At 35.7% G+C, this 26,087-nt stretch overlaps 1 protein-coding gene across 2 annotated transcripts in view; it reads left to right on the forward strand.

Annotated features, from left to right (window-relative positions):
* LOC131166237 (vacuolar protein sorting-associated protein 53 A) overlaps nucleotides 1-26,087 on the forward strand; it is a 116,459-nt gene that overhangs the window by 68,588 nt on the left and 21,784 nt on the right. For both annotated transcript variants that reach the window (XM_058124585.1, XM_058124586.1), the window contains exons 14-16: nucleotides 12,685-12,762; nucleotides 24,351-24,458; nucleotides 24,546-24,611. In XM_058124585.1, the coding sequence (XP_057980568.1) occupies nucleotides 12,685-12,762; nucleotides 24,351-24,458; nucleotides 24,546-24,611 (252 nt within the window). The remainder of the gene's footprint in view (nucleotides 1-12,684; nucleotides 12,763-24,350; nucleotides 24,459-24,545; nucleotides 24,612-26,087) is intronic.

The following is a 26,087-nucleotide window of genomic DNA, read 5'->3' on the forward strand; positions in this document are numbered from 1 at the left end:
CTCATTATGGTCTATAATGTTCAAGAAAATTGTCATTTTTTCTTCCATAGTAACATTTCAACTATTCACAAGCCATGTTCTTCGCTTGAAGTGAGCAAAAATGCAAACAGCGCCCCGGGGGGGGGGGGGGGTGGTGGGGTGTGGGGGATGTGTATTAACTCAACACAATGTTGATATGAACCATGTAAAAGTTCTAAAGTTTATTCAGGTCTTGTTATGTATGAGATATCACTGTTTCTTGGAATAATTCTGAATCTAGTTCTTTGTAAATACTAATATACCAACCCAATGGAAAATGTAGCCTTATACATGTCCAAAGCGTTGATACTGTTATCCTATCATGTGACATGTAACAACAATATTAATATAAAAGAAAATGTCTCAAACATCAAGACCAAAAGAAAACACATATATATTGATATGAAAGGGGAACACAACAATATTGATGACAAAATCACTATTGGAAATTCAGAAGAAATAATGAGTAGCATATCCTGTCAAGCACATCCAAAATAAAAGAGTACCATCCCAAGTACATCCAAATAAAAGAGTGTGATCTCAGTTGCATCCAAAATAGAGGATTACAATATCAAATACATCCAAAACAAAAAGAGTATCATCTCAAGTACATTCAAAATAAAGGAGTACCATCTTGAATGCATCGAACGTAAGAAGTATTCTATCAACTAAACATTGCCACTGTAAAGCCCTAGTTTACACCTAACCAACATAATCCATCCTTTTGCACAATCAGCATCATCGAGTGCCATCCTCGTATCCCTGTAACTTCTGTCCTCACAAAAGATTCTCATGACAGCCAAGTACTAAGGATTAGATTTTTCCCATCCAAACCAAGTTTGAAGCAGAAAGTGCACTAGTTACATTGAAAAAGAGTCCAATGTACTTAACTTCTCATCCATATCACAGTTTTCTCTTTTGTGGTCTCTCATGTGGGACTTGATTAGTCGCAGTGGACTGTATTGCTGGTGCATAAGTCCATTGTTCCTCATTTTCATCACTGAATTCACTTTTGCCAATGTTGGGTACTTCTAAAGAGGGAGGGCCGACCATCTAACTCATACCAGGTCACACATTTATAGAACTAGGTCCCCATCCTCTATTACCCATTGCGGCTGCCCTTTCATAAAGTGCTTTGCATAAATCAAGAAAGGGAAAAGCATGTTAAATGTTTTTGGTTATGGATGAACCTGTTTGTATCCATCTGAAGGCAGCTCATCGAGTGTTACAATACCTCAAAGCGACACCAGGAAAAGGTATTCTGTTTAAAAGGAACGGAAGCTTAGTTCTTGAGGCATACACAGATGCCAATTATGTTGGGTCAATTGTTGACAGGAGGTCGACCTCTGGATATTGCACCTTTCTTGGCGGAAATCTTGTGATGTGGAGGAGTAAGAAACAAAATGTGGTGGCTTGTTCTAGTGTGGGGGCAGAATTCCGAGCAATGGATCAGGGTGTATGTGAACTACTTTGGTTGAAGATTATCTTAGAAGACATGAGGATTAAGTGGGATGGTCCGATGAGACTCTATTGTCATAATAAGTCCGCAATCAGCACAGCTCATAATCCGGTGCAGCATGATCGAATAAAGCACATTGAAATTGATGGACACTTCATCAAAGAAAAGTGGATTGATTTGTACACCTTATGCATCTACACATGGCCAACTTGCTGATGTACTTACCAAGGGGTTAAGTAGTTCAGTGTTTCAGAGTATTGTATCCAAGATGGGAATGGAAAATGCCTATTCGCCAGCTTGAGGGGGATTGTGGGAAAATATGTTTAATAACTTGTATTCTATACGTGTATAGTTAGCTATTTTAGAAATTTTGTAACTGCCTGTATTCCTAGAATTAGGCTGATTTGGTTAGTTTCCTATTTTGCTAAAAAATCCCATAAACCATGGGATCTGATATAACCTAGTTAATTTTCCTTTTTCTGCTGCTAGTGTTGATGTATATAGCTAATGTTTTGTGTATTATTTGAATGAAAAGAAAATTCTTCCACGAAGTGTTTCTCAGTTTGTGTCAATTAAGATAGAGAAAAGAGAAAATTACAAGCTAGGAAAGCATAAGAGAAAAAAAGAGAAAAAGAAAAACAGGAAAGAAAGAAAAAAGTATTTTTTTAAAAAAGGCCAACTTTAATTAAGAAAATCTATCTTTAAACACTTCTTCATAATTAATAGAGCTCTAAAGTCTGGCCAATTCACGTTGACTTTTATTTGGTTTTCTGTTAGCCCCAAACCCTAATTCTAAAAGTAGTATTATCCTCTAGACCTTCTAACAGAGCAAGAGGTACATAGGAAAGATCCCCTAGTGTAGCTGAAGAGTTGGAAACATAACCTATTTTTCCATAAATCTCATCCAACAAAAGACCCCTATCACAAGGGAAATGGCTACCAAACTCATTGTCCTCGTCTGAGATATCTCCTTGATTTTTTTCCGTCTTGAAAATCATTCCTCTTTCATCAGAATCAGACATAGGACAATTCTCAAATTCCTTACCATAAAACTTCCCACCTCATCTATTTTTTAGAAACTTAACCTCACATAAGTTGGAACTCATACAATTATTAACAAGAAAATTTTTATTACTTTTGCCTTCCTAGTTGTATGAAATTGTGCACCTTTGAATCCTCAACCATTTTGCACTCTTTTGCATAATTTATTTTACAAAAAAAAACCCATCTTCTGTATGTGCAAACCATCAGCGAAGCATTCTCCAATTTGACCTCCAAGTGACTACAAAAGATTCTTACCTCCTGATTTGTAGAGAAAATTCTTGTCTCTAATTGGTTGCATCTCCAGCGAATTTCCACCCATAACACCTTCACTCCTCGATGAACAACCTTCCTCTTTATACCAGTCAATAGAATTTCAAGCCTTCCATGATTTGAAACACCACAAAAGGGGAACTTTTGACCTTTATTAGGAAATTGAGCAACTCCATGGGTGATTATACCAATTTGTTGAGCCCTATCAGCATTATTTACGCACTGGGTCTGTTCATGGCCCAACTAGGTAGAAAAATAGCCCTCTTTATTATCCAGAGAATATTTCATGTCTCACCCCCACATTTTTATCATAAGGATAAGCTTGTTGGAGTGGCTGGCCCAATTTGGATAACAAAGGGACTCTCCCCTTTTCAAGAATCTAGCCTAGGTAAAAAAAAAAACAACAAATACCCCGGCTCAATCCTCATCTCTTCCTCCCTTCCAACAGAAGCCCTAGCCGCGTCTACCGGTCTTGGGTGGTCCCTTTTGTAACCGTAGCTACCTTTAATGAGGGAGTCTTCAAATTTGGGTAAGAATTGAAGGTTTCTAGCATAGAAGATCCAATTTCTTTTGATTGTAAACCACCACCATACATGATATGTTGCTAATCCTTCACTATCATCACACCCTCCTTCCATGTCTACTCATTTTGATTGCTTTCTTCTCCCTTGTTGTTCTTCTCTTCCTACACCACTCAGCTCCATGAGTGATGGGCTGTGTAGCTTCCTTCATCTTTGTCACCACATTCAAAAATGGATCTCCCTCACCACATTGCAAAACCCAGTCACAAAGCATTGCCACCCATTGCCATTCAGTCCCTAGGACAAACATCGAGCAAACACTGGATATCTCTTTCCTTTCCACCCTAACTCCAAATAATTCCTCACCTTCATTGGACGAATCTTACATCCAATACCGAAGAGTACCCGTTTCTATGCTTCTAAATCCCCTACCTGTCCAATTGAAGCTCGATAAGGATTAAGGATAAACCATTAGAGAACCAGTTAGCGACATCTTTAGGAGATCTCACCCTCTTTTATATAAATGATTATGTTTGAGAATGAAAATGTAGGGAATCTTCCTTTGTCCAATTGCAGATCGAAGGGCTTCCCTTTGATCTTGATCAACCGTTTGCTCATTTGTTTTATCATAAACGAATGAAATATTGGTTATCACAAAAATAGTAAAACTTTTTTGGGGAATGATTTTGTTTGATTTACTAAGGGATTTGTGGTGGTGGCACCATCACAGTGATGGTGTTGCAAGAAAAAAAATTGGGAGTTGGGAATTAGGTTGGTTTGGCCTAGAACTGTTGGTGGCACAGTTGTTGTAGCTTTGACTTATACATGATGAATTCAAAATTGATCTTTCTTTGTTTAGTTTCAAAAATCTGGAGAGAACGAGAGATGCAGGGGAAGCAGAGGAAGGAAGAAAAATGAGCAAGAAAATGGCGAGGAAGAGGAAGGCATGAGGCTGTGAGAGCATAGGTGAAATGCTATGTGTCACGGAGCCCCAATTTAAACTCAATTAATGAGCCGCGCGACCCTCGTCGAGGCTCTCCCTCGACAGAGTTAGCCAATAACTACATGTTCAATCTGGCTATCATGAACACTCAAGAGGTTTTCGGAAGCCATTCATAGTCTTGGAATATCAGTTCGAACAATAATGAATTCATGAAGATAAGCGACCTTCATACTCAATGACATGTGGAACTAGTTGTTATATTCAATCAACAAGACAGCCTCACAAGCCAACATCTGAGTAATTTGACATCCAGTATAAAAATCCCTGGCGAGGGCAAGTGGAGATATCTCTCCTCCCCATTTAACTGAGGTCGCACTGTCAAGCCCTAACATTCTCCCCCACTCACTCATTTGACGTCCTCATCGATGTACTTGTAAGAAGACTCCCCACTTTTGTTGTTGATGACCTTCATCATTGACTACCTGTCTACTACGCTGTACTCTACATATTTAGTCTTGATTCTGTACGACTCCTCCATGGTATGAGAGAACCATGAATACTCACTTGCAAAGAGCTAAAAAGGGACACAAACTCATCCACTGTGAGGTAACTATGCCAACTGGCTGGTGAAGGATTGAAAAGGATATGACTCATCGATTGTGTGAGATAACTACGACAATTGGCAGTTAAGGATCTTAAAAAGGATACGACTCATTGACTATGTGAGGTAACTACGACAACTGATAGGTAAAGAACCAAAAAGGTATACGGCTCATCTACTCTAGTTGGTTGTATTTTGGGCATTGAAATCAATCGAATCTCGCATCGTAGCATCGTCCAAGTCATTAGAGGCTTCCAAATCTCTATATTAACTTGGTCAGAGCGTGCAATGTTCACCCTGCCTACCCTTTTTGCACTTTGGCATGTCACCTTGCCTACTTTCCTAGGTACTCGGCGTGAACTGTTATCTTTTCCCTGCCATGCTAATAGAAGCATGCCTCGTTCACCTTGCCAACCCTTTAGCGCATGGTGTGACACCCTACCTACTTTCCTGGGTGCTTGTCGTGAACCTTTACCCTTTCTCTGCCATGTTGACTTACTAGAGCGTGCAGGGTTCACTCGGCCAACCCCTTTTAGCACTTGGCATGACACCTTGCCTAGTTTCTTGGGTGCTTAGCGGGAACCATTACCATCTCTCTGTAATCCTATTGGAAGTCCTCTACTCACTTACCCATCAACTTGTCATGGGTTCTTTTCTAATATCTGCACGCACCAACATAAGCAATGATCTCCATAACTCCCATAGGAAGGCCTCAAGCTCTATTGGCACTACCCCATAGGATCATGGAAAGCCTCACGCCCATGATGTTTTTCAGCCTATTCAAGGCTTCCGATATCTCAATATTCTCTGACAGACCTCAAGCTCTATTGGTATGTTTCCCTTAGGGAGGCTTCAAGCTCTATTGGCACTACCCTCTAGGATTTTGGTTGGTATCACGCCCTCGATATGTTTCAGCCTACTCAAGGCTTCCAATAACTCAATATTCTTTGGCAGACCCCAAGCTCTATCGGTCTATTTACCGTAGGTAGGCCTTAATCTCTATTGGCTCTACCCTTTGGGATCATGGAGGGCATCACACCAGCGATGTGATTCAGCCTATTCAAGGTGACAACTCAATACTCTTTAGCAGACCCCAAGTTCTATTGGTTTGCTTCCCTTAGGGATGCCTTAAGCTCTATTGGCACTACCCATTGGGATGATGGATGTCATCACGTCCTCAATGTTTTTCTAATTGCTCAATCCTCCTTTCGAATAACGCAAGCTCTACTTGTCTTTCTCCTTCATGAGTTGGGAGATGGCGTCCTGCCCCTATTCTTGATGCTTTCAACTACTCCATACCAGGGATTCTTATACATGGAGTGAGGTACTCAAGTTCCACAATTCTATTTTCAAAATCAATTTTCTCTTTGGCGGCCTCAAACTCTATTGGCACACCTTTCTCTTGAGTTATCCCTTGCCTTACATGCCTCCGCCTTGTTTAGTTTTACAAAATTTTAAATTCTCATTTCACATCTCATAGTTTTCATGCCCACCGGGCTCATGCACACCATGCTTTGATACCAACTGTCACGAACCCCTAGGTTAAACTCAATTAACGAGCCGCGCGGCACTCGTCGAGGCTTTCCCTTGACAGAGTCAGCCAATAACTACATGTTCAATCCAGCTGTCTTGAACACTCGAGAGGGAGGAGCAATAAGATTTGTTTTAAGATTCATTTCTTTGATCAGTTGTTGTACACTGCTGCAATGGTGGTGGCATTGTTGCGGCAGTGATGTTGCAAGGAAAATAATTGGGAGTTGGGAATTAAGATGGGTGGGGCACCGTGCTGCAATGTATTGGGACAATGTTTTGATTCTTTGAAACAAGGTGGATAGGGGAAAGTAAAAGGAGTCGTGAGAGGGAGAAAGAGAGGGAGAGAGGGAAAGAAGAGGAGAACTCACTGCAGCTGCGAGCAGTGGCTAAAAGAGACTGTGCGACAATTAGGCATGGATGCAATGGTGGCTGGCAGAGGTGGCAATGGCAGCTTAGCAGCAGCGTGACTGTGGCAATAGAGGCACACAATGGATCATATTAGATATAGGTTTCTTTTCATCTTATTTTGAATAAACAAATGAAAATAAATATAATATAACATAATAAATAAAAAATATGTTTTCAAATAAAAAATATATTCAAATATAATTAACTTGAATAGGTGTCTACCGAGATGGGACCTAGAATGCCACCATGGTCTTAAATTTCCATGAAATTGTTGAAATTTCTTTCGAAATTTGCAGCCTCCTTCACCCTTGAAATCAAAACTTTAGCGAAATTTGTCAAAAATTTAACTATAAAATGAAATTTCCTTAGAATTCAAATGAGGGATTTTGGAGTGAACTGAAATTTCTTTCTTAATTTAATTTTTTTTAGCAAAACAAAAGATTATTACGAGAGATTTGGAAATTATATGAAAAAATAAACTTGAGACTACATTTTATTTAACCATTCTTGTCTAAATTATCATTATTTGTATAATAAATAATATTTAAATGGTTTATGAATTTCCTTATCTTACAAATATGTTTGATACACATAATTATATAATCATATAACAACTTTTCCATCTCATACGCAACATAGATGTATCTAACTTGTAATATCTTAGTCCTAAATCTTACATTATTATGTCTATTAATCATTTATGAAGTTTCATAAAAGAATTCTATGTTTTACTACTAATTTCCCTTATTTTTTCAAATATAATCGAAATTGACATCAAAATCGAAATTTCTGTCGAATTTATTATTATTTTTTTTATCAAAACAAAAGATTATTACGAGAGTTTTGAAATTATATGAAAAAATAGACTTAAAGCAACATTTTATTTAACCAATCGTGTCTAAATTATCATTATTTGTATAATAAATAATATTTTAATGGTTTATGAATTTCATTTGTATTAATTGAACATGTTTAATTTGCATTATCTTAAAAATTATGTTTAATACACATTATATAATTATATTACAAATTTTCCACCTCATACAAAGCATAGATGTATTTAACTTGTAATATATTAGTCTTAAAACTTACATTATTATGTCTATTAACCATTTCTAAAGTTTCATAAAAGCATTCCATGTTTTACTACTGAATTTCGATATTTTTTCAATTCAAAATCGAAATTGGCATCGAAATTGAAATTTTTGTACTTTAGGAGCTTCGAAATTTGAGTCGAAATCGAAATTTAAGACCTTGGTTGCCATGCAGGCCAAAAACAACTTCCACCTCTGCACATATTGGGGTCATTTAAATTGGAGTGAAAGAGGAATTTTGCTAGAAAAAAGGAAAAAAATGTAGTTAGGTGACCTTAGCACAAAAAATTAAAGTTGATTGTTATTGGGATTTTTATTTAAAAGTTTGGTGACCACAGGTGCATTTTACCCGTGTATGAGGTGCAGTAGTTGTAATATTAAGCATATTTGGTTAATATAAATGAAGTTCATAAATAAATTAAATATTATTTATTATAAAAGTAAAGATAATTTTCTATAAAAAGTTTTAAGTTTAATTTTTCAGATAATTTCAAATGCCATTGTAATAATCTTTTGCTTCAAGAAAAAAAAAAGATAAATTGAGAGAGAAAATTCACTTTGCATCTAAATCTCACTTTTGATTTCCAAGGAAATTTCATTCTATAGTTAAAATTTTACAAGTTTCACTAAAATTTTGAGATTTCAGTAAACTTAGGATGATTCATTGAAATTTCGAAGGAAATTATGTAAGATGGAAATTGACTGCCAGTTCAATTTTGTGGATGATGGAAAGCAGAAATTTCAACATAAATTTGAACAATTCCGTGGAAATTTATGACCATGTGGTAAACTTAAGTTGTATGTTGCTAACGAGGACTGTGTTATTGCAGAAACTAGTTAGAAACTAACTTTACATAATAAGAGCTTGCCCAGATTATGAAAACACCTGCTCCACCCATGTCAAATAATATAATTTAAAATTAGCTAAAAAACATTTAGCTCACAAGAGAGAACTTTCGTGTTTTGTCCTTGCCAAGTGGTAGTATCAATTTTCAAACTTTGCTGGCTAATGGACAACAGAACAGACGCACTAAGTTTAATTTAAGAGATTGTGTAGTCTTAAATTGTGCTATAAAGAAGAAGGATTAATGTAGCTGACCCTAAAGGCAGGGGATAAGGTGCAGTGCTGTAGTTGAGATCATTTGATATGACTAAGCAATGCACTGTAAAATTAAGAAGGAATAATCTCTCTGATATTGTGTGCAATTGTGCATGGTGACTGGTAACAAGGTATATGTTGAACATCTTGTTTTCATGTTTTGGTGAAGAGTGGGTGGCAGGAAAACATTCATGATTTTTTTATTGTGGACTTTTTTGGGGTTCTGGGAAGAAGGGAAGAGGCATGATCTTGTGGAACTGTGCAGTTATATACATTTCTGTGGTGCTTTGGCTCAAAAGAAATGCTAGAATTTTCAAAGATCAAAAGACTTCTCCAAAGTTGTTTTGGGGAAAAGTTCCGCCCGTTTAGTTTTGGAAAACAGTTTTCACTTTCCATTTTAATTTTCCAAAAAATTTACAAAAAGTTAGCTAATTTTTCATTTTTTATAACATTTGAAATAAATGAATAACGATGAAGAGTACAGACACTTTTTCCTTGTGGAAATAGTTTTATTTTTCATTTCTAATATTTTTTTTACAAAAAAATGCTATTTTGTTTTCCTATTTTCCAAACTTATATAGAAAAGTTGGAAAACATCTTTTCATTATTTTTTCTAGATTTCTAACACTTACTTTGTATATGGGAGCATGGAATTCTGATCTTGGGCTCTAATTTGTGTGGATTATGTGTATAGTTTCTTCTAAATCCACAAAAATCCGAGTTCAAGTCTGCAGAATCCATGATTCCAAATATTATCTTATGTAAAATTTGGAAAATTGGAAAAAAAAGTTGTCTTGTTTGTGATTATTTTGAAATCTTAAAAAGCAAAAATTAAAAAATTATTTTGCACATTTAAACAAACTCTTTATTTTCTACCTTTTAATATGAATCTTAAAAATTTAAAAATAAGGTAAAAGTTTTACAGTTTTTAAAATATTAAAAATGGAAAATGGAAGATATTTCTCAAAACTAAATGGGCCTTTACTTTTCTTTTGGGGGTTTCAAGGGTACACCGCCGGCCTATATTCAAAGGGATTGGAAGGCAGCTATGGTGTAATTTTAGTATGCCTTTCTGCATCCTTTCTTGTTTTTAGGTGGATTTCTTATCCTCCTTCCATTGTAATTATTTCTCCTCTTTAATCGATTTGTTTTGTTTTCTTAAAAAATTTTTGCTTCTCAATGATTTGGTCAGACTTTTCCTGAGATCTGAAAGAGTGGATTGAGGATTTACCCCAGTGGCACCTTCAATAGCCTCCATTGCTGCATTTTTTCTTAAGAAGACCTCTTTTTGCCACTTCATGTCTCTGAAATTAATCATAATGACAGATTTCTAATCTGATGGATTCTACTGTCTTTCCACCACTTCCACTGCATCTCTGTCTTTGTTCGTGCGCGTGTATATGTGTGTATTTTTCTCTGTGCTGTAAAGTTACTTAATAATTTTCCCTCTTATCTTTTTCTTTTTTATCTAATTCATTGAGCTATTGTCAGCTAGTCCACTGTTTTTCCCTAACAAAAGGATAAAAGGAATGGCTACATATATGCTCTGAATCATTGTTTAAAGCCTGAGCTAGGAGCACTGTTAGTGGGCATTCGTTTCACAGTAGCTTTCAAGAATCCTGAGAATGTGATGTCCATGGCATCTTAGTCCCGCGTTTGTTTGAACATGGGAGTCTAATGCCACGGGAATGTTCGCATTCTTGGGAATGAAAGGATTCTGATGAAACATGCATCGTATTCCCTTCCCGCATTTGTAAGTTTCATGTGATTCCCAATGCCATGGGAATCCTACTTCACTATTTTGAATTTTTGACAACGTGCTCCTGAAATAATATAATCACACTCTATTATATATTTAAAAAAAGGGGAAGGGGGGGAATACTAATATCCCCTGAGGTTTCAAAAATTCCAAGGACCTCCCTTGAGATTTCAAAAATCCCAAGGACCTCTCCTGAAGTTTGTCAAAAAGACACAAACTTTCCCTTGTATTTTGCAAAAGGACAAGATTTTTAGGGGATGTTTGTGTCTTTTTGGCTAACCTCAGGAGAGGTTTGTATTTTTGAAAACTAGGAGAGGTCTTTGTTTTTTTGCCAAACCTCAAGGAAGGTTTGTGGTATTTTTGAAATCTCAAAAGAGGTCTTTGCCTTTTTGCCAAACCTCAGGGGAGGTTTTTGCCTTTTTACCAAACCTCAGGGGAGGTGAGTGTCTTTTACGCTATTTAAAATAATAAATTATTAATAAAATAAATAAGGCATAAATATTAATTACTTTTTAATTAGAAAAAATGTACAATGTTAATTAAAGATACTAATTATAAATTTTTAACTATTTTTAATTAGAAAATGTTAAATGGCAAGTAAAAATATTAATGAACTTAAAAATTAGTTAGTTTTTTAATTATAAAATATTAAAAGTATTGATTACAAATATTACTAATTTAATTAAATTTTTGATTAGAAAATATTTAAAATGTCTATCAAAAGCGTGAATATTTATGTTAATTAACATTTAGTTGACATTTTTATTTTATTAAATAAAAATATTATTATTATTGTTTTATAAAAATTAAATATAGTAGTTATTATTTAGACACTATATTGCCTTCTATTTGGGTTAATCATTCTTGAAAATTTATAATTAAGTACATTTTCTTAGTAGGTTTCTATATTGAAAAATATAAGTGTTCATCATGTATTAGTTACACTCGTGTTAAGGGTATAATGGTCATCTTAAAATACCTATCGGATTCCCATACTGAACCAAACATTGACATGGGAATCCTGTGTACATTCCTAGGAATCTTACAATGCGAACCAAACAAAAATATTCCCACGAGGGAGGCATAGGAATATTTTTTATGCTGCAAACCAAACATGTCCTCTAGGTGTTCTAAAGAAGGGTTAGCTTGATGTACATCTACTCTTTTATATAGACTATTTCAACTTTTGTTACTATCAATATAAGTGGAATTAGTATGGCTTTGCTTAAAGAATCAATAGCCAACACTTAATGCACCTTATTACTCTTCATTATGCCTTGCATTCACCATATCAATATCTTGCACCATTGAGGGCTTCGATTTGATGCCAATTTGGGCACCCAAAATCACAAAACCATTTTAACCTTTTGTTGTGCTGTTCTTGTTTATGTAACGATGTTTCTTTATAAAGTTTATGATTTTATTATGAATTTATTGGCCATAAATTTACTTATCATACAGTCCAGCATTGTTGCTTTTAATTTTCTTCTAGGAGGTTGCATAGGTGATGGCTTGGTCAGGTTAGCCAAAAGCCAAAATTTGAACCAAATAGATAGATTGTCTTTCAGTCTGGGTCTAGTAAATAGTTAATTGACTCAATACCATCATTTGAGTATTTGACAAGGTTTAGTTTTGTGCTGATTTATTTCTAGCCTTTTATTTTATTTATGAGTTATTTGCATGTCATATCTTCAGTTTTGATGGATGTGAACATATCATATAAAGTAACTACTAAGTTATTTGGAATCAATGAATTGTTCCGTTTTTGCAACAATCACCAATGTCCTCCAGTACAATATGTTTTTCTTTTGCTTGATTATTTTGTTGATGTTTGCACTTAATGCATTTTATTTTCTGAAATCTACATTCCAAATAAATTTTTAATTAATTATGACATTTTGATTTCTTTAAGTTACTTAGTGTTGTTTTTTGTAGGTATTTTTGATAATCAGGAGGAGCTTGAAGCGATGCAGTGCTTTGACAAAAAACCAGACGTTACTGAATTTAGTCAAGGTTAATTCTAAAGCTTCAGCATTTAAATGCCCCTTCTTGTTAGGAAGCATTTGCAATGAAAACATCAATGTCAACTGATTATTTTGAGTATTTCTTAGCCATAATAATTTTCAAAACGAATAAAATTACCCTTTTGCTTGCATGAAGCTGATTATCCAGTGTATTTGCCACCCATAATAATTTTCCAAACCAAGTAAAAGTATATTTAGTTTGCATTAGGCTCAAAACATGGCTATGTAATACTGCTGAAGCATTGGGTAAATTGGAAGACCTACTCATAGCGATGGGTCTCTCCTTATATTTTTAATATATGAGAAAATATATAACAGTGACCATAATATCCTTATTAACTCGTGCTTACTAACATAACAATAGCACGTATTAATAATGCTTAAAATGACAACACTCCCATTCTAGCTAGAGCATAGATATCATATGCTCCTAGCTTGTTATGAATAAATTTAGCATGAGCACCTTTGAGACTTTAGCGAATAAATTAGCAATTTGACATTCAGATTTCACATGAGTGGTTGTAATGAGCTTTCGTGCAAGTTTCTTCGAACAAGGCAACAATCAACTTCAATGTGCTTTGTCCACTCATGAAGATTGGGTTAGAGGCAATATCAATAGTAGCTTGATTATCACATGTCAACTCTATCGAATGAGCATGTGAAGAGACAAGTTCCTCATGGATGCGCATCATCTCTGTAAAGTACTCTATGACATTCATATCTCCATGAGTACATAATCCAAAACCTCCTTGCATACATCCAAATCCAGGCGCATCCATGCAATATGGGTTCCATTGAGTTCCACAATAGTGGGACCATCAAGTCATCTTCCTAAATCCATACTTCTTTCCTTTTGTCTTCATATGCTCGGATTGGAACTAGTGTTCAAATTTACCTAAGTTAGTCAAATAGATTTTGACAGCCTTCAACTTGCACATAATTCTTTCCATTGAACTTTGCAGTTGTTATCTGTGCCAATGATGAAGGAAAGATACTTTTGTGATTCGAGAACTCCATCCCAACACTCAAAAGAGAGACCAACAATAAACAAGGTTAATGGCCAGAACAACCACAAACAAGGTGAACACCTGAAATGACCATGAACGAGTCATAAACAAACTAATGCTACACTGCCACAGCCCCAAGAAACTAACACATGGGCACTTTTGTAGCCCCAAGAAACTAACCAATGACCCTAACGATACCAGCCATTAACAAAGTGCTACAAGTGGACGATCGAAAAATATTGGATCATTGAACAAAATACATGACCAACAACTTGATATAATGATGTATGGAAGCATTTTAAGTTTTTCTTAAAGCAATTGTAGAAAAAATAGGCTTGAAGAAGCTTTCGCGTGCCGGAGTGTGGGTCAGAGCTGCTGCCTCTCGGCCGGCATGTGGGGGTGCATAGGGCTTCCTCCAGCAATGAAATTTTACAGACCAATGGAAAAATTTTGTGGCTATGTATATGGTTGATTTTGCAAAATCTAAAGGGGTTCTTGAGTTTCTATGCTCAGGAATTTTTCTGGCAACACCTGGATAGTGAGACAATTAACAAAAAGTCAACATGGTCATCTAGGAAAATAATGGTGTCATCTGCAAATTCTAAAAATAAATAAATAAAATAAGTTAAAATGTAATTGTTACTTTTTCTTGTTAGTTAGAATATACACTAACAGCCAAGTGTCTCGCTATCTTCCTCTGCATCGATCCCAATCTCTTGATTTATCTTGATGTTTCATTGAAGTTTTTGTATGAGTTTTCATTTGACTGCAGCCGTTGCTCATCATAGTAGCGGAGAAATTTGACATTTTGAACTCCACCCGCCGCCCTCCGTTCTCTTCCCTCTTTCCATCGTTTTGGTGTTTTTCAAGGTTGTTTCTTTTATAAGTTTCTTTGTTATCTTGTAGAGCTTCTCTCTTCATTTATTTATTTTTTCTTTACTTTGTCATCTAATTTGTCTAATCTTAAATCTTGAGTTACATATACACTCCCACTTCCTGAATTTTATTTTCTTGGAAGTGAATAAATCAAATCCTCAAATTTTCTTTGTTTTATTTTTTTTTGCACTTAGGTATTTTTTTTCTCTCTTGAAACGCCAAATTTATGGTTCTTCCAAAGGATTTGATTCAATAGAATTTTGACTAAAAACACGCAAGATTGCACATTTATCTCAAGATCATCTCGAAAAAGAATATCCAACTTTGATCAAGGTTATGTGTGAGGGGGTGTGAGTCCAATGAGAGGTTATGTTGGCACCATATACTTTTCAACTCCATCGCCAATCTTGAAATTATTATTATTTATTTCAGTAGTTGGTAGTGGAGATTTTGTATTTATCATTTGTAGACTTAATGTATGCATTTTTGTGTTTTCCATTTGCAAATCTTGGACTATTGCACTTTTTTTTCAGTCTACCTTGGATGCACACCCAAAATTGTATGCTTTAGATTTTTCTTAAAAATGTGTTGTGTTGTTTGTTTGGTTTCTATTGGTTGTAGAGTGTGATTTAGAAAATTGTCTATGTGAAGTAAGTTTGCATTAAAGAAAAAAAACTCAAATGTGTACTTCGTCTGTGTAACACAAATTATCCTTGTACACAGCTGGTCCCAAGCCCGAATAAAGGAGCAGGGTTGTGTTAAGTAGCTAAAAACTAGAGTAAAACTTTGTCAGATCTTATTATCATAAATTATTACCAAATTCACCTAGGTCAAGGGGTCCATATTGGAGGGAGAGGGCTAGTAAGTTAGCACAAGAAAGTAAGATTAGATTAGCAACTTGGAATATAGGGACTCTTACAAGCAAAAGTATGGAAATAGTGGAAATAATGTTTTAAAAGGAAAATTAACTTAATCTGCCTTCAATAGACAAAAAGGGCTGCAGAGAAAGCTAGAGAAATTGGAAAATTAGGATTTAAACTTTGGTACACTGGAAAAGAGAAACATAAAAACAGAGTGAGAATTATTGTAGACAAAGACCTAAAAGATAATGCAATAGATGTTAAAAAAATAAGGGATATGATCGTCAAATTCAAGATAGCTCTAGGCATGAAAATAGTGAGCATTCTTAGTGCATATGCTCCCTAGATAGACTTAGCAGAAAATCTTAAAGAAAATTTTGGGAAGATATGGATAGTATTTTACAAGGGATACCAACATCTGAAAAGACATTCATAGGAGTTTATTTGAATGGACACATTGAAAAAGATGCTGTAGGCTATGAGATGAGGCTGGTGATACAATCTTGATTTTGCCATGTCTTATGATTTAGTTATATTGAATACTTGCTTTATAAAAAGAGAAGAACACTTAATAACTTTCAAGAGTGGGCATAATAAACGCCAAATAGATTTCTTCTTAACTTGGAACGAGGATCTTCTATCTTGTAAGGATTGTAAAGTTATCCTAGGTGAAAGTTTAGCTACACAACATAGAGTCCTAGTGTTAGATATACATATAAAAAAATGGAAGAAAAGGAGTAACATAAATCAACACAAAAGGATTAAGTGGTGGAGCTTAAAGGGAGATAATTTGGTAAAATTCAAAGATAAAATGATTAAAAAGTGTGATTGAACTGTAGGGGATGAAGTAGATGAAAATACTGTTTGAAATAAAATGATTAATGCTATCGTAAGGATAGCAAAAGAGGTTTTAGGTGAGTCCAAAGGAAGATACTCGGGTAATAAAGAAAGTTGGTGGTAGGACCAAGAAGTCCAAAAAGCCACTAAGAAAAAAGGGTTTTGGTATAAAATATGGCAAAAATGTAGAAATATAGAAAATCTTGAAAAATATAAAGAGGCAAGAAAAAATGAAAAAAAAAAAAAAAAAAAAAATATTAGTGAAGCTAAAAATGGAGCTTATGATACTTTTTATACTAGACTAGATGCAAAAGGAGGAGAAAAAGACGTTTGTAAACTTGCTAGAGCAAGAGAAAGGAAATGCAAAGATTTGGGTGATATAAAAATGTATAAAGGACGAGAATGATAATGTATTAATGAGAGAAGAAGACATAAAAGAGAGGTTGCAAAGATACTTTAATAAGTTGTTTAATAAAAACCAAAAAATGAAAGATTGAACTTGGAAATGACAAATGAGGAGAAGACTAAAAATAGGAAATTTATTCGCAAAATTAGAGTTCTTGAAGTTAAGATGGCATTAAAAAAATGAAAAACGGGAAATCTATAGGACTAGATAAAATACTAATTGAAGCTTGGAAATATTTAGGGGGTAAATGAAATATTTGGTTAAATAATCTATTCAACATGATTATAAAAACTAAGAAAATGCTAAAAGAATGGAGGAAAAGTACTGTAGTACCTTTATAAAAAAACAAAGGTGATATTCAAAATTGTAATAACTATTGTGGAATTAATATTATGAGTCATACGATGAAATTTTGGTAAAGGATAATTGAACATAGACTAAGACAAGAAACGAGAATTTCAGAAAATCAATTTGGTTAACTTAATAGAAAAGTTAGTGAAAGGAAAAGGGACTTGCATATGGTTTTTATTGACCTAGAGAAAGCTTTTGGTAGAGTATCTAGGGAAGTTCTTTGGTGGGTCTTAGATAAGAAGGGGATTTGCAGTAGATATACTGAGGTCATTAAGGATATGTATGATAGAGTAATGACTAGTAGGACTAGATTAGGGGAATCTAGAGATTTTTCAATTACTATAGGTGTACATCAAGGTTCTACTTTGGGTCCTTGTTTTTCTAGTGTAGTGATTGAAGAACTTACTAGGACTATTCAAAATGAGATCCCATGGTGTATGTTGTTTGCAGATGATATTGTTTTGATTGATGATAGTAGGAGCAGAGTGGAATCTAAGCTAGAACTTTATAGAGCCACATTAGAGTCTAAAGGGTTTAAGATAAGTAGGAATAAGGTAGAATATATGAAATTTAATTTCTAATATAAGGAGTAGTAATTGAGAGAAGATTAGACTTGATAATTAAGAGATTAATAGCACTAATAAATTTAGATATCTGGGGTCTATTATGCAAACAAAAGGAGAAATTGAAAAAGATGTAGTACATAGAATTAAAATAGGTTGGGTAAAATGGAGTGCATCAGATGTGTTGTGTGATCGTAGAATACTCTTAAAATTAAAAGGAAAGTTTTATAAGATGACTATAAGGCCGACTATGCTTCATGGTTCAAAATGTTGGGCAACTAAGAAACAACATGTACAAAAAGTAAAAGCTGTTGAATGCGAATGTTAAGGTGGATGAGTGGCATAACATTAAAAGATAAAGTAAAAAATGAGCATATATGCAATAATTTAGGCATAGCACCAATCGAAGACAAGGTAAGGGAGGGGTGGCTTAGATGGTTTGAACATTTAAAACCCAGGCCTAGTAGAGCACTTGTGAGGAGGAGTGAGTTAGTTATTGCTTCTAGCATGAAAAGGGGCAGAGGTAGGCCTAAAATAACTTGGAATGAGATAGTGAAAAAAGATTTAATAGCCCTTATCTAATAGGGGAAAATGCCCTTGATCGGGTGAATTGGCGAAAAATGATTCATGTAGCTGACCCCACCTAGTGGGACTAAAGGCTTGTTGTTGTTATTGTTGTTGTATCTATAAATTGTAAATGCGAGACTACAACCTGCCCTTTACCCACCTTAATGCCTCTCACAGCCGCCCTATCTATTCTCATCAAATCAACTGCATGGATAAACAGGGGGTATTTTGGTAAATTACCCCAAAATTCATGGTAATTTACCTTATGAACGAAATGAGCCAGTGTAAGATGGCCATCAGATTGTTGGGGTTTAATTATGCTAACCAAACATGTCAATCCCAAGTTATTGGCAATTTAAATCCCTGCAATCACATTGTTGGGCATGTGATGGAAGGAAGGGATCCAATATTTCATGAATGAAATGCTCCTGTTAAAGTGATTTTATGAAATAAAATCAGTTTTCTGCTGGCCCTGAACAACTTGCTTTGCTTGGTAATCACTTCTTGAGGTTGGAAATTAATTTTGAACCTTGAATTACTTCAGGAGGAAGTCTGGAAGTTGATTGTGGAAACTACATTCATGACCAATTTTAGATAAATGATCACTTCCTATTGAATTAGAATTACTTTTATAGCATGAAACTGTTCAAAACAGGCACAGTCATATCTTATAAAATGATGTGTAAAAGCATCGTGTCCGTCTTAGATTTCACAAAGCTGTGAAGAAAGAGTCATGTCGCTAGCCCAAGTTGTTGGGATGTTGAGTCGGTTTGCTTGGGGTGTAAATTTGTTTGTTCTATGTTACGACTTAACCTAAAAGCTTAAATTGTTAGGTTGTGGGCCAACAATATTTAACAAACTTAATACTCCCTCACAGATTCAGCCTAATTGCACATGGAATGATAAATAAAAGATATAACACCCATTATAGGAAATAGGATTATTTTTAACGACCACACAATAAATGCAAGCAGCGAGACTAGAACCCAAGACCTCTTGGGAACCATAGCTTTGATACCATGTTAGATTACTACTTTACTTATAAAAGCTTATGTTGCTTAAGCTGTTAGGTTGTGGGCCTATAATGTATATCAAAGTTTAATAGTATGCATGTGAAATACTTAATAGAATTAGGTGGGGAGAAGGGTGATTTAGTTGAAGGGGAGGTATAGTTTTCAGATGATATACTTTTGCAGAGGGACAACTTAAGAGGATCAAATACAACAATCAATTCAGCAGAAACATGGAAGTACCTTTTTTGGAACTGATCGTAGTTGCAGTAAGGGGCTGTTTTCTGCTGAATATAAAGATACTCAACTAGATGATGATGATGAGAGGTGTTCAAAAGCAAATGATCTTAGTAGCTTTTGTGATTCTGACTCTGGCTTATTAGTCAATCAGTTGAGAAGTGAGATAGAGATGGGAGGAGAAGACAATTGGGAAGAACTTGCTGGGGATTTGTGCTTTAACAAAAGAAATGAAGAGATATTACAAAGTAAAAAACAACTACTTGCAACTCGGCTTGCACAGGAAGAGAGCCCTTTATTTTCTGCAAGGGTTAGAAGGTTTTGTAAGCACATGTCTGATCAAAGTAATGCTTTGATTGATGTGGGGCTTTTGCACCTTGTTCCTGAGCCTATTCTTGAAAAGGTGATCATTGGTGTTAGTCCTCCAGGTGTAGGGAGGGGGCAATGATGAGGAGACAGTGGACCCAGTGGGCAATTTGAATTCTTCAAAACCTAGAAAAGGTATTCTTCCTGTTCCTGTTCAGTCCTTTTTCCTACTGAGTCTTTGTGCCACAATGAAAGAACTAGGGGAGGGGGGGGAGTGACTTTGGTGTTGGCCGAGGTGCTAGTGAGAGGAACTACAAAGACCCAAACAAGCTCTTGGATGATATGGGGTTAAAGTTAGTGAGTCCTGTAGGTGTTGAGGTCAAGTTGGGGTTGAGTGCAAAAACTTTTGAGAATTAAAATAAAGGAGGGTGGAAAAAGAATTTAAAAAAAATCTGGTTTCTTGCATCAATTATGGGGGAAGGGAGGGGATAGGGAAAGGGGGTAAGTATGTTAGATTATGAAGATTATTAGTTGGAATGTTAGGGGATTAGGAGATGCTAGAACGAGGTGTTTGATTAGGGAGGTTTACTAAGGAACTCACCCAATATTGTTTTGATTCAGGAGACTAAGCTTGAGTTAGTAGATGGGGAGGTCGTTAGAGGGATTTGTGAAGGGCGGTGTATGGATTGGGTTTTTGTAGCCTCTCAGGGTGCAATGGGCAGTCTTTTAGTGTTATGGGATACACGGTCTATTACTAAAGTGGTTTGTTTAGTTGGTCTTTTTTTCTCTTTCGGTCTTTCTTGAAATTAGAGATAGGGGTCAATGGTGGATTTCCTCTGTGTACAGTCCTTCTAGGTCTACTCTTAAGGGTTCTTTTTGGGATGAACTTTATTTTGTTTTTGGTTTTTGCTCGCAGAGGTGGATTGTGGGTGGTGATTTTAATGCTGTCAAATCCCTTTAGGAGAACAAGGGGGGGGTGTTAGGGTTAATGCATCTATGCAGAAGTTTGATTTGGTTATTAGGGAGTGTGGGTTGAGGGATCTTCCCTTGCGCAATGCCAATTTTAATTGGTCAATGGGTGGGGCTAGGGAGGGTGGCTAGTGGAATTGGTAAGTTATTTTTTTCTAATGATTGGGAGGAGGAGTTTCCTAATCTATCTCTAGTAGACCCACGTTAGATTATTTTCCTATACAATTGGAATATAGAAAACTGCCTTGGGGCCCCACCCCTTTTAGGTTCAAGAATATGTTGTTAGACCATGGCTCCTTTCAATCCTTGGTTAGGGATTCGTGGAGTGAGGATGTGGAAAGGGGTTGGGAGGGGTTTAGATTTATGAAGAAGTTAAAGAGGTTGATAGAAAAACTAAGATTATGGAATCGGGATTTGTTTGGCGAAATTAGGATTAAAAAGTCTAATATTCTAGGAGATTTGGAAGAGTTACAAAGAAAGGAAGGAGTGACCCTTTTTAGGGAGGAAGTGACGAAAAAGATTTCTCTGAAAAATTAAACCGGAAGATCTTTTAGGAAATGAGAAGCTGGAGGCAATAGATGAAGTTCAAGTGGGTTAGAGATGGAGATCATAATTCTAGATTTTTTCATAGAATGACTGGTGGAAAAATGAGAAAAATTTTGATAAAGGAGATGGAGGTGGATAGATGGTGTTATTATCACGAACTGTAATAGAATTTCTTTGGAGATCACTTATTTTTATTATAATCTATATTCTGAGGAGGATGAGAATAGACCAATGGTGGAAGGATAGAGTGGGATCCTTTGCATGTTAATAAGATAGTTCGGTTAGCAAACTCTTTTGAGGAAAAGGAAATTAGGGCTACAGTTTTTGGGATGGAAAGGGACTCCTAGGCTGGATAGCTACCTTTTTATCAAGAATGTTCGACAATGGTGAAGAATGACTTTGTGAAGGTTTTTAATGAATTCTATTGGAATGGGGTTCTTAGTAAGAGTCTTAATTCTACTTTTATCACTTTGGTGCCAAAGGAAAATAGGTCCATCAAAATTTTTGAATATAAACCAATTAGCTTAATTTCTAGTGTTTATAAAATAATCACTGAAGTTCTAATAGGTTAAGTATGGTGCTTGATGGGACTATTTCTAAGACCTAGAGTGCTTTTGTTTGGGGGCGCGCCGGAGGGGGGGGGGGGGGGGGAAGACATATTGTGGATGCAATTCTGATTGCGAAAGAAACCGTTGATATTAGGAGGAAGAAGAAGGAGCTTGTTTTTAAATTGGATTTTGAAAAATCTTATGATAGAGTTAGCTAGAATTATTTGGATAAGATTTTAGTGAGGAAAGAGTTTGGAGAAAGATGGCATAAATGGATGAAAGGTTGTATGTCTAATGTGAATTTTTCCGTGATAGTGAGTGGTGGGTCTGAATCTTGGTTCAAGGTCATGAGGGGGATTAGACGAGGAGATCCTATTTCTCTGTTTCTGTTTGTGGTAGTGGCAGATGTTTTGAGTAGGTTGGTCGACAAGGTAGGGGATAGAGATTTAGTGAAAGGTTTAAAGTGGGCAAGGAGGAAATTATGGTGTCACACCTATAGTTTGCAGATGATACTATCTTTTTTTCCTGGAGGACCATAAGCTTTCTGTTCTAAATATAGTGCGACTTCTTCAAATTTTTGAAAGGGTCTTAGAGTTGAAGATTAATATGAGAAAGAGTGGAATCGCTACTATTAACATGCCTATAAAGAGTGTTAGCGAATTAGCCTTGGAAGTTTGGTCTGCTAAGTCAAGGTCGCTAATGTTCTATTTAGGGGTTCCTTTGGGGGGCAATCCTTGAGTGTCCGGTGGTGGAGAGTGTCCAAGTGTTTAGACAAGTGGAAGGGAACCCTTTTTTTCTTTGGGAGGGATGATTAATTCAAACTTATCTTTCTAGTATTCCATTGTATATTTTGTCTATTTTTAAAATTCCAATGGTATCCTAGCAAGATTGAAAGAATTATGAGAGATTTTTTGTGGTTAGGGTAGTGGGTTTGAAGGATGATGTAGAGAATTAGAAGTGGTGTATAGGATTAAGAGAGACGGTGGTATGGATCTTGGAAGTTTGGTGTCTAAAAACACGGCTCTTTTGGCTAAATGGATTTGGCCATCCTTGTTAGAGGTTTCTTCCTTGTGGCATAAAGTTATCAAAAGTAAATTTGGACTTGATGAGAATGGGTGGGAATCTAATATGGGTCTAGGTGTTCTTCAGAAAGCCCATGGAAAGCTACTTCCCAGATTTACCCTCTCTTTACTCCCCACACCAAATTTGTGTTGGGTAAGGGTTGCAACATTTTTTTTGGAAAGATATTTGGTTGGGGAATGTTGTTTTGGCCACCTTTTTTCCTCGTTTATTTCATTTGAGCTCAGGGAAAAATGATGCCATTTCTTCTTTTATGGTACACTCAGGCAGTCCTCTACCTTTGGGATTTGATCTTTAGGAGAACCTTGAATGATAGGGAAGCTATTGTATTATCTTCTTTCTTGGTTATGTTGAATAATTGTAGGTATCTTCCAAGGATGATAATCGATCTTGGTTATTGGATTCCTCGGGTGTTTTTTCTTTTAAATCTTTGATTTCTTGGTTGGTACCAATCATTCCTTTCCTCTCTACAAAGCAATCTGGAGGGTCAAAATCCCCCATAAAAAGCAAAGTGTATCTTTAGTTGTGCTTATAGGATAAATACTAATGGCTTGCTGCAGATGAGGAGACCTTTAAAGGCTCTATCCCCTGACATATGTATGCTTTGTTTTGACTGTTCAAAGTCAGTTTCTCATTTTTCTTGCATTGCGATTTTGCATGGAATGTTTGGAATAAGCTATTCAATTATTTTGGAAAAAGCTGGGTTTGTCCGAGAACAGTGGAGTTCTTGGTAATATCTTTTGTGGGGTTTGGGAGGAAGAAGGAAGGTATTGCTTTATGGAATTGTGCTTTATTTGCAGCACTATGGGGCTTGTGGAAGGAACATAATTTACTTATTTTCAGGGAAGAAGATTCCATATTGGTTGATGTGGGAAAAGGTGATTTTTATGGCTTCTTTGTGGTGTGTGGGTAATGGAAATTTGAAGGGGATGTGTTTGACAGATTTTCAGTGGGATTGGAAGTCCTTTCTAAGGGTGTGCTGATTTCAGTTTGCTGTATTTTATTTTTTGTGTTTTCTTTTTATGTTTTGTTTTTCTAAGGATTGACGGATTTCATTAAGGAGATGTCCTCTCTCCTGATTGTACATTCTTTCTTTATCTAATGAATTTCACTTCATTTTCAACTTCCATGTATTACACACTATATATATATATATATATATATATATATATTTTCTAGTACACAATAATTTTCATGTGATCTGGAGAGAGCACAGTTCAAACCCACTCAAATACATGGGATGAGCCCAGTACCATCAATCCATCTATGTCCTCATCATTAGGCTGATGGGGCACAAACATTGCTAAAGCTACCGTATTTTACCAATCTGCAGTAAAGCATAAGTAAATAAATTCAGTGTGTACAGTCCATGTACACTGTAAGTGGATTACCATAAGCTTGTTTCTGTTATTAGGTATTTCAAAGAATTCTCAAAGCATATGCCACAAAGCTTTTTGCAAAATTACCAAAGGGAGGTACAGGGTTAGTTGCTGCTGCAACGGGTATGGATGGACAGATAAAGGTATTATTTTTCATGATTGATGTGAGGGATTAATTCTTTCTTTTTATTTACTAATTTTTCTTTTCTACATTTGACGACAACATGCAGACATCTGACCGGGATGAGAGGGTTATATGTTACATTGTGAATACAGCTGAGTATTGTCATAAAACGGTTAGTGAGATTACTGGATTCCTGATTCACAGCATTTTCATTGCCTATTGGATAATGTTTTAAACTTTATGTGTAAATTGAACAATCATGCAATGCATAGCAATATCTTAGTATGAATAGTGAGTCACATGTGTTGTTGATTAGGACCCCTGAAGTCGAATGTTTGAGTTTTTTGGAAGGTGTGTTTAGAATTTTATTTACATGAATCTCTGAAAGAAGCATGTTGAAAGGTAAACTATAAATAAAACTAGACTTCTCCATTGTTGTTGTTGCATTTAAACTTACACGAGCAGCTGTAATTTTTATCTAGGTTTATACTTGCACACGTAGATATGGCAGGTCAGCTGTGCAATGTTTATATCTCTGGAAATATTAGAATGATTGATTTTTTTGCCCCTCTCTTTTTTGTGGTGTCTCCATAAAGCAATTCAGGAATGAGGTTGAGAGGTGACCAGATAAATCTGAACTCCGTCAGTGTTGCTGACTTGCTGTTGCATTCAAACAGGAATCAATGACTACAATTTTAGGAGTCACGTAATAATTTCCCAAAATTAAGATGCGGAAATTTGGCTACATGTGCGTGTGTGCGTGTGCGTGTATGTGTATTTCTTCTGAAGTCATGTGACTAATGACCATATATACATGCTTGCATCCATACATATATTTGACAGCATAGAAAATACTTGCATGAATACATATTTACAGAAATCTTATTTGAGTAGAAAAAACGTGCATGTAATTATGCTTGAAACACTGTTCATATAAGATGTGGGGTCTGAAGCCGTTTTTATTGCTGGTCTTCCATGGATGTTGAAACTTTGATTAAACTTATTGATATGCAGAATCTGTCTTCAATTCCTCTCTAATTTTGATGAACTCCGGTACCTGCTCCAGCTCATGAAGGACACTTTTGACTTGAAATTAAGTTACCAGCATGTAGAGTGTCATACTGCTTGAATGCTAAGTGATCAAATTCATTGTAAGGATGACAGGGCTGCAGCACCAATCGTGCAATTGTTTCTGAGCAAGGTGCAACTTAGCAAAAGAGGGCATTTCATTTCACAGTTCAACAGAGGATTTTGCAGTTTATGGGAAAGACATTGAATGAAATTCCAAAAGAGGGGAAGAATAATTCATCAGTTTCTCTGATGCACAAGCAGTGGGTATTCATTTCTTAGTTGATAAAAACATTCAAGAATTGATGGTTTGGCATTAGGGTTCTGGATATTGACTTATTGAGGAGATTAATAGTTGGAAGGCATCTAAAGGTGGAGTATGGACATGATTCAATAATTTTGGAGCAAAGTGCTTTGATGAAGTGGCATGATTGGATGGTTGCTGAATGTGTGTTCAAGAGTCATAGTAATGTGCATTGACTGCATCTTTGCTAAAGGCTAGAAAAACGAGGAGTTTGTTTGAAGAGCTCCAGTTCTATAACAATTTTATGTTCATGGTTTAGGCTGGTAGTGTTTGGTG

The sequence above is a fragment of the Malania oleifera genome, chromosome 10, assembly GCF_029873635.1.
Source record: "Malania oleifera isolate guangnan ecotype guangnan chromosome 10, ASM2987363v1, whole genome shotgun sequence".
Lineage (NCBI taxonomy): Eukaryota > Viridiplantae > Streptophyta > Magnoliopsida > Santalales > Ximeniaceae > Malania > Malania oleifera.